The 10,000-nt window shown below is 36.5% G+C and overlaps 2 protein-coding genes across 3 annotated transcripts in view; one reads left to right on the plus strand and one right to left on the minus strand.

The window, feature by feature from the left end:
- Nucleotides 1-10,000, plus strand: part of LOC137632617 (polyamine-transporting ATPase 13A3-like) — a 236,480-nt gene that overhangs the window by 53,151 nt on the left and 173,329 nt on the right. The window lies entirely within an intron of this gene.
- Nucleotides 1-10,000, minus strand: part of LOC137632420 (glutamate receptor ionotropic, delta-2-like) — an 18,226-nt gene that overhangs the window by 4,308 nt on the left and 3,918 nt on the right. The window contains exons 3-4 of the mRNA XM_068364352.1: nucleotides 2,745-2,877; nucleotides 1,061-2,144 (exon numbers count right to left, since the gene is read on the minus strand). Of these exons, the coding sequence (XP_068220453.1) occupies nucleotides 1,061-2,144; nucleotides 2,745-2,877 (1,217 nt within the window). The remainder of the gene's footprint in view (nucleotides 1-1,060; nucleotides 2,145-2,744; nucleotides 2,878-10,000) is intronic.

Here is a 10,000-nt window from a genome sequence, read left to right on the forward strand (position 1 = left end):
TTACACTGAAATAAAAGTTGAAAAATGTTGGACAGCAAGGGGAAGCAGAGGTAGTGTAAAATACTAGAAAGCGAGTACATTTAAGTGTTTCTGTGTGTTAGTGAAAGTTATTGTGCACTTATATCAATATATAACTTTGTTTATTTATAAATAATTGTTTGTAAGGGTAAACAGTCTGTGAAGAGGAATATGTTGACATTCATAGCAACAATGACAAATAAAGCATGAGCATCTTGCGATTAAATTTATTCTGTCAATTTATGGATTTAATACTTTGAAATTAAATAGTTTATCCGACTGTTAGGTTCATTAAGAAAATTTACATACTTTATTAATAGGAAAGGAATCTGGTTTAAACAACCATAAGGTTTTAAGGGGATCCCCGCTCAGTATTTTCAGAAATACTTAAGAGAGCTGCGTGAATTTACTTAATGTCAATAGAAATAACTACCCTAATTAAATAGGTAGCTTAAAATTAGCAACTTTATAGTCAAGCCTAAGAAGGGATTTGTATGAGTGTAATTATTGTTATGATTCTCATTTTTATGAATTTGGAAAGATTACTAATCCAATGATAGTTTACCACGAACAATGGAACTGATAGTATTGGAAAACAGGACATTGGAATGCACTGCATAAGGGAATGTTACTATTCGAGAAAGCTTCCAATTGATGTGAAAACTATGCAAGAGGACAAAATTACTTTCCAAAAAGAAAGTAATTTCATTCATTATGTTAAAAACTATTTGGTGTTACTAAGCCAGATTTAGAGTTCTCTTGCTTGAGGGTACACTCGGGCACACTATTCTATCTTATTTCTCTTTTTTCTTGTTTTGTTAAAGTTTATATAGTTTATATGGGAGATATTTATTTTAATGTTTTTATTCTTCTTAAAATATTTTATTTTTCCTTTTTTTTCTTTTCCTCACTGTGCTATTTTCCCTGTAGGAACCCCTGTGCTTATAGCATCTTGCTTTTCCAACTAGGGTTGTAGCTTAGCAAGTAATAATAATAATAATAATAATAAAAATAATAATAATGACAACTTTGGGTCACTTACCAAAAGAAATGCATGAGCTGGCTTCTGTTTTTCGGGTATGAAAGTTAAAAAGACTGTCAGTAAAATAGCCGTGAAAGTTACTGTTAGTATGACTGACAGCCACATGACTCCTGAGAACGGATAAAGCAATCCCGGCCATTGGGGCTTGGGAGGAGGAATCTTGAGAGCAAATGCAAACCCTTCCGAGTAGTAAGCGCGAGTGCTGTCGAAATCTTCGTTGCGCGTCTCGGTCAGCAAGAAGTAATTGACGACCAGGTCCTTGTTGTTGTATATCACGTCACCCAACATGCCCGTCCAATTGCCGTTCTCCTTCGAGCCCCAATTGTGGTCAGCTGTCTCCATCTGAACGTCGTAAGTGAAGTTCAGCTTCTTGGAAATGATCTGTAGGAGATCGAGACTGGTGCCTGTGCACTTACCATCATCAACTGGGTACAAGAAAGGGAAGTCGTCGCACCAAGAACCTAGATATAACATCGCGTTGTTAAAGTTGTGGAACCTCTCTGGCAGGAGATCTCTTTTCTTGGGGAAGTTTTCTCTCGTGTCCCAAAGCCCTATCAGCCGTTTCTCTAATTTCCATTTGGGGTGAACTTTGTACGGCTCTCCAGTGTAGACGAAAAATTTCACGGTCTTGTTACTGATGTCCTCTTGCATGAGAGCAACCTTCTCCGACCTCTGGATCACTTCGTGTTGCAACAGTTCTCCGGCATCGAAGGTCAAGTTTAAATTGATTAGAATTAGATTTGCTGGATTCCAGCGATGATCTAGAGAATCCAGAAAAACTTTTGGATTGTCCATGAAAATCATGACGGCCGTGACGAGATAACCTCGCAGAAATCGAATAGGCGTCGTCAGGAAGAAATCGCCAGGGTCGTCAGTAGACAATAGGACAACGGGAGGCGTTTTGTTTACGTTGTCGAAAAAGATGTAATTAAGGTCTAGGATTTTTTGGGCTCCATCATCAAGGGCAACTAGGAGGTCGTCGTCGACGAGTGGCCCTTTCAGAAGAGCCGAGAGTAAAACTGTTGTTTCCTGGTCGAAAGAATTGCTAGACGGTCTAATGGCTGGAGAACCAGTAGCGAAAGGCCTGGAAGATAAAGGAAAATAAAAGTAGTCCATTGTAAAGAATGTGAAATCTTTAAATGATAATTGGTTTTTAGCGAAGGGTATTGTGATTAAAATTATTGTCTTTAACAGGAGTCAACTGTTACGCAAACGAAAATTAAGTAGGACTTTGGAAATCTTTTTTTTTATATCAAGGAAATTAGTAGAAGAGATAAGCATATAGTTCAGTCAAGCTTCACTTGCAATTAATTTTCATAAATTTTGTAATGAAATATTCATTCATATATTTTACTCTGTTTCACAAAAAAAAAAATCATTAATAGTTAACAGAAACACTGAAATGACCCCTTGGATTCCAGTTTAGTGTTAAGCCTAAATCCCTTCCATTCTAGTCTCTTTTAATCTAATTTAAGGTTGTTACTGATCTTCAAATATTTTATTTTCATTATTCAATCTGCTCTTGTAGTTTATTTATTTCCTTGTTTCCTCTCCACACGGGCTATTTTTTTCCTGTCGGAGCCCTTGCGCTTATAGCGTCTTGCTTTTTTCCAACTAGGGTTGTAGCCTAGCTTGTAATAATAACAAAAATGATGATGGTAATAGTAGAAGGATGTTGAATTACTTGGAATGATTTAAACCTGATGTAGGATTTAGATCTAATGTAGGATTCAAATAAGTTTGGTTATTGTTGTGTCTTAATGAATAGAAAAATGGCGTCAGTAATGATTTATTGATGATATATTTGTTTTCATTACCTATACCAATCTAAGGGAATTGTTTACAATTTGCAAGTTTTTGCGGTGGTCCTGACTGCTACTTTAGTTATCTGTTAGTTTAAAAGGGAAACATTTAGATTAGCATTTGATAAATATAGTGAGAAAATAAAATATGGAGTCATCAGTTTCCAAATAATTTTTCAACCATGTGGTTATAATCTATTTTGCATACTAAATATCAGTTATTAAATTGGTATAATTGTAATAATATTAGAATTGAATATATAAACGTACTTCGTTTGGTTCTCAGAACCTTTAAGAATGTGTTACAGAGCAATCCCAACATGCATAGTTTGTCAGCTGCGGTATTAGGAATATGTTAATGATGAGGATCTTATAGTTTAGAAACTGGATGTTTGTGTACTGTATGTGCGATTCATCATATACAAATATTTATAGTTTAGAAACTGGATGTTTGTGTACTGTATGTGCGATTCATCATATACAAATATTTATAGTTTAGAAACTGGATGTTTGTGTACTGTATGTGCGATTCATCATATACAAATATTTATAGTTTAGAAACTGGATGTTTGTGTACTGTATGTGCGATTCATCATATACAAATATTTATAGTTTAGAAACTGGATGTTTGTGTACTGTATGTGCGATTCATCATATACAAATATTTATAGTTTAGAAACTGGATGTTTGTGTACTGTATGTGCGATTCATCATAAACAAATAAATTTGTTTGAACATGTAAATATTTTGGCGAGATTAATGTCTACAAAACACATGTTTATATATTTTACATTTAGTTTTATTAATTGATGTTTCCTATGCTAGGCGTTCATAAAAAAAGCTAATGTTTTTGCCACTAATTTGTAAACCATCAGAAACATGTAATCTAATTTTCATTCGATACACAGGATATGTTTCCAACACTGGTATTTAAGAGAGCGATAACTTAATTTATACGACAATTAAGATATTCATAGAAAGACATGAAAGTGTGTTAATTTTATACATAAAGATTTAGGTCATCAAGTCACCTTCGGGCCATGATAATACTTCATGCTGGAATATGACCGGTTCCATGCATAACAACAAGCATCTCCGTAGACCGATAAGGCTGCAAATCTCGCCTAGAGTGAGTATTCTATAGACCTTGATTCCGACCGCCCAAATGATACAGTATCTTATTTAAATTCCAATCTCTTCCCCCGCTCTATGTAATTTTACCAGCCAAGTAGTGTCTACAGTGCATCTCGCGGCGTGCACTGTATGCATCACTGAAAGGTTCTTGTAGCATTTATTTGTTTTTTAGTTGTACCTACTCTCTAATCTACTTTGACTCCTTTCCCAAATCCTTTCTTCCATCTTGCTGTCTGATCCCTTAAATTTTACTTTAAAGCGCAACTTCAATATTTCCCTTTAGTCATATCTCGTCGATGAATAAGCTCCCCGGCCTCAGCGCCGGGCCGTATGACCCTAATTTTATGATTAAGATAAAACGAAACTTACTATGTAATCACTTGTTGCCATTCGGTAGTAGGTTGGCAAGGGCACCAGCCACCCGTTGAGATACTACCGCTAGAGAGTTATGGGGTCCTTTAACTGGCCAGACAGTACTATATTAGATCCTTCTCCCTGGTCACGGTTCATTTTCCCTTTTGGAGTCCCTGGGCTTATAGCATCTTGCTTTGCCAAATAGGATTGTAGCTTAGAAAGTGATGATAATAATAATAGTCCCTATTCAATGTTTTTTTTTTTTTTTTTTTTTGTCTTCATCCAAGTAAGAAACAAACGACCCAACCCAAAAGATAACATATATAATCCCTCCTTTAATATGTTAGACTTGAGAATGATTGCGAAGCTCGATAATCATTTATTTCAATCGAGTCTAAGACCAATTTATGCAGACAATTTCATCGGTGTACCTCACATTTGGTGTTGGGATCCGTATTCACAGGTGTGCCCCTAATGGGTCACGATTTCAGGTGCGGTACTCAGGTGTTACTTCCCACACGCACACAGATCTATATTATTATTATTATTATTATTATTATTATTATTATTATCCAAGCCACAACCCTAGTTGGAAAAGCAAGATGTTATAAGCCCAGGGGCTCCAACAGGGAAAAATAGCCCAGTGAGGAAAGGAAATAAGGAAATAAATAAATGAAGAGAACAAATTAACCACAAATCACTCCAAAAAAAATAACAACGTCAAAACAGACATGTCACATATAAATATTAACAACATCAAAAACAAATAATGGATGAAAGAACTTTTGATGCAATCGAGTAATGTTTAGAAAAGATAAATTTTGTTTGTGATGATTGAAATCGCGTTCATGACAAATTAAAATTGAAAGGAAATCAAGATTTCTTTTGGCAGATATTAGGCAGCGTTGTTATCCTAAGATAATTTTCTGTTGCTCAAACAAACTACTGTATCTTGTACGTTTTTTAAAAAGAATCTTTCTCGATACCTGTACCATGTCTCATGCCGGGACAGCCTACTATATACAGCTGCATTCCCCAACCTTGGCTGAGGGGGGGGGGGGGTTAGGTTTGAAACTACCAGGTGGGAAATAATTACACTTCCTACTAGCTATAAAAAATTCCAATGGATTTTATCATGTCACAGAGAGAGAGAGAGAGAGAGAGAGAGAGAGAGAGAGAGAGGAGAGAGAGAGAGAGAGAGAGAGAGAGGAGAGGAGAGAGAGAGAGAGAGAGATGCTGGTCGTTGATTTAACTAAATATCTATCAGTATATTTGTACATTTTTAAAATAAAATGGTGAATAGTCACAATGTGTTTTGACTACTCTTTCCCACATACATAAGAAGAGGAAAGTCGATGGTTGAATTGGGTGCAAGTGAAAATGACAGAAAAAAAAGAAAAAAAAAAGAAAAAGAATTGGGGAACCACTGGTTCTACACTATGCCTTACCAGCTGTGATTAATACTGAAGATGTTTTGCTAATTTTTCATTATATGTGTTCTTGAAGCTTGCTTCTATGCTATTATTATTATTATTATTATTATTAATTGCTAAGCTACAACTCTATTCTATCTTATTTCTCTTCCTCCTGTTTTGTTAGTTTTTTATAGTTTATATAGGAGATATTTAATTTTATGTTGTTACTCTTCATAAAATATTTTATTTTCCTTTTTTCCTTTCCTCACTGGGCTATTTTTCCCTGTTGGAGCCCTTGGGCTTATAGTATCTCGCTTTTCTAACTAGGGTTGTAGCTTAGCAAATGATAATAATAATAATAGTAATAAAAATAATAATAAAAGCAGATTGCTATAAGCCCAGGTGCTCCAATAGGGATCTTTCTCCCAACAGAATAGCAGTGTCCCAGTGACACATTTTTTACATCTCGCCTGTTCTCTCAGGTTCCTCCCAGCCCGCAGTCTCATTCTCTAACTTCACGCCAAGGTCTAAACCTAGACTTAAGTGTGTTTAGGCATTGGTCCACACGCGAAGGGTTATAGCGTTCGTCTTGCTCTAATTCTAACTTCTAAAAAGTCATGATACCTTAGAAATACATTCCAGTGGTCTGGATAAGCTATAGTTTTATTTTCTAAGTATTATTACTGTTAGGTCAGTTTGAATTCAGCTAGAATTTGTGGGATAATGCTCTCTCTCTCTCTCTCTCTCTCTCTCTCTCTCTCTCTCTCTCTCTCTCTCTCTCTCTCTCTCTCTTTAATTTGTTGATAATTTTTCTGTCATTTTCCTCAAGCTATATGCAGTCCTGTAGTCTTTCTGTTTTGTATCCTACTTTACTTTAAGGGCTGATTATCTGGTCCTGTACAGCAGGGGAACCCTTCTCTCTACAGGACCTCCACGGTTGTTTTATGATGTTCATTCGGGAGCATTTAACATTTCTCAATGCGTATTACTCGCTTACTGTTAGATCATCATTATCCAAACACTCGCAGAATAAGAAAGTCTTCAGTTTCCTCGTGAAAGCCTTAATATCTTCAATTATTCGGATGTCTCGTGGGAGCTTATTGTATAGTCTCGAGTTCACAGTAAGCGTGCATCGACCCAACTCTTTTAACTAGGCCAAGTGTACTAACAGCTGGAGGGAGACTATGTTGTATATTCTAGCAATTCGTGGTTATTTTTTATATTCTTCTAGGTAACGCCTCTCCCTTTTGGTGAAAGTACTGGAACAGATAGAGCCATCTTTCCTTCTCCACCATGAAGCTCAATACTATACCATGTTCTAGAAGTTTTATTCCACTTCTTGTCAGACTGTGGAATAATCTTCCTAACCTGGCGGTTGAATTGGTGGAACTTCAGTAGTGCATACTTCTCGCTAATGTTTTTCTGTTGAGCAGGTTGATGTAAGTCCCGTTCCATAATTTATATATTAAGGCTAAATGTGTCTAGTTTCAATTCCAGTTTCATCAGAATAGATGCTCACCAGAACATCAGCTGGGCAAGCCCAACCTCCCACTGTGGTGCCCAACCACAGCAGTGGCCTTCCCAGTAATCCGCTTAAACTCTATTTTCATATATAGTTTATTCGTTATTTCTCTTTTTTCTTTTTTGCGCTGGGTTGCTTTCCCTGTAGTATTTTTTGGACTAGCATCCTGATTTTCCAACTAGAGTTGTAGCTTGGCTAGTAATAATAATAATGATGATACTAAATGAGCGGTTGCTTCAAACAAGGAAGAATTTGTCATCTCCGTTTAAATATAACCTAAGCTTATCGTTCGAACCTGACCTACAGTCCACCACGCAATTTGCCATTACGAAAATTGTTGGCTTTTGAGCTAAGTATTCACATGTTAGCTAATTAAGTTTTTTTTTCTTTTTAAATACCGCGTTAATGAGTGCGTTGAACTAAGTGATACACATCCATTTCTCATTCAACTGTAACTATAGATATGAAACTCACTGAGCATAATTTTCGTTTAATACCTATATTTCATAACATGTATACCACTTAGCTTTCATTTACCCATACCTAAAACTTGTGGTGGCCGATGTGGCAACGTCCCTGACTGGTGATCGCCAGACTGGGGTTCGAGTCCCGCTCAAACTCGTTAGATCCTTTGGTCGCTGCAACCTCACCATCCTTGTGAGCTAAGGATGGGAGGTTTTGGGGGGAGCCTATAGGTCTATCTGCTGAGTTATCAGCAGCCATTGCCTGGCTCTCCTTGGTCCTAGCTTGTGTGGTGAGGGGGCATGGGCGCTGATCATATGTATATATGGTCAGTCTCTAGGGCATTGTCCTGCTTGATAGGGCAATGTCCTTGTCCCTTCCCTCTGCCATTCATGAACGGCCTTTAAACCTGTGCTCGGTAAACGTTTTTATTGTGATTAATCCCTCCATTGAATTATTATTATTATTATTATTATTATTATTATTATTATTATTTGCTAAACTACAACCCTAGTTGGAAAAGCAGGGAAAATGGCTCAGCGAGGAAAGAAAACAAGGAAAAATAAAATATTTTAAGAACAATAACATTAAAATAAATATTTCCTTAAATAAACTGTAAAAACTAACAAAAAAGGAGGAAGAGAAATTAGATAGTGTGCCCGAGTGTACCCTCAAGCAAGGGAACTCTAACCAAAGACAGTGGAAGGCTATGGCACTACCCAAGACTAGAGAACAATGGTTGATTATGGAGTTTCCTTCTCCTAGAAGAGAATGATACGATATGTACCATCATTGTGTTAACAAAATACATTCGTAGAAATGAATATGAGGCATTGGTAAGATTCTAGAGAACATTCGTTTATTTCACTTCAACTTCTCGCCAAAGAGTTTTAATGATATGTCTTGATATCCTCTTTACTCCTGGGAATTTGGTCTGGAATACCACTACGCTTTTCAAGTTAGATATCTGAAATTGAACTGAAATCAAACCACATAAGAGGGAGCGTGTCTGTCTAGAAACCCAAAGCATTATATAGGACTACACGTCTCTGGAACAACACCGCTCACCCATTATTAAAAGCAAAGTATATTATCCTATCCCTGTCCAACAAAATTCACCCAATGCATTAATTCTATTTTTGTTTTCCTTTGTAAATCGTGTTCATCTCATATATACAAGAGTCAGGAGATATCCATTTTCTCTTATTATTATTATTATTATTATTATTATTATTATTATTATTATTATTATTATTATTAGGCTTCAACCCTAGTTGGTGAAAGCAGGATGCTGTAAGCCCAGGGGCCCAAACCTGGAAAATAACCCAGTGAGGAAAGGAAACAAGGAAAAATAAAATATTTTTTAGAACAGTAACAACACTAAAATGAATATTTCCTATATAAACTATAAAAACTTTAACAAAACAAGAGGAAGAAAAATTAGATATAATAGTGTGCCCGAGTATACCCTCAAGCAAGATGGTATAGAGGCTATGACACTATTATTATTATTATTATTATTATTATTATTATTATTATTATTATTACTTGCTAAGCTATAACCCTAGTGGGAAAAGCGGGATGCTATAAGCCCAAGGGCTCCAACAAAAAAAAAAAATAATCCCGTGAGGAAAGGAAATAAGGAATTAAATATACTATACCTGGCCTTTCATTAGAAGGGGCTAGCGTTCGATCCCAGGTATGAGGTAGAAATTTATTTCTATTTGAACACGATGTTGTGTTGATATTTATCCATATTGACTCATTAGGGGTAATTTGAATGAATTACTACCAATTGTGTCACGTGGTGGCCCGGGGAATTGGGTAAAACTCGCTGGTAAGAGACTGATGTCTCGCCAGGTAAATCCTCGGACAGCTGGTAGCGGTCAGGTTCCAATTCTTTTTATGGGCTCTCGTGACATGGTTGGTTTCGACCTGGCCTTTCATTAGAAGGGGCTAGCATTCGATCCCAGGTATGAGGTAGAAATTTATTTCTATTTGAACACGATGTTGTGTTGATATTTATCCATATTGACTCATTAGGGGTAATTTGAATGAATTACTACCAATTGTGTCACGTGGTGGCCCGGGGAGTTGGGTAAAACTCGCTGGTAAGAGACTGATGTCTCGCCAGGTAAATCCTCGGACAGCTGGTAGCGGTCAGGTTCCAATTCTTTTTATGGGCTCTCGTGACATGGTTGGTTTCGACCTGGCCTTTCATTAGAAGGGGCTAGCGTTCGATCCCAGGTAT

The sequence above is a fragment of the Palaemon carinicauda genome, chromosome 41 (genome assembly GCF_036898095.1).
Source record: "Palaemon carinicauda isolate YSFRI2023 chromosome 41, ASM3689809v2, whole genome shotgun sequence".
Taxonomy (NCBI): Eukaryota; Metazoa; Arthropoda; class Malacostraca; order Decapoda; family Palaemonidae; genus Palaemon; species Palaemon carinicauda.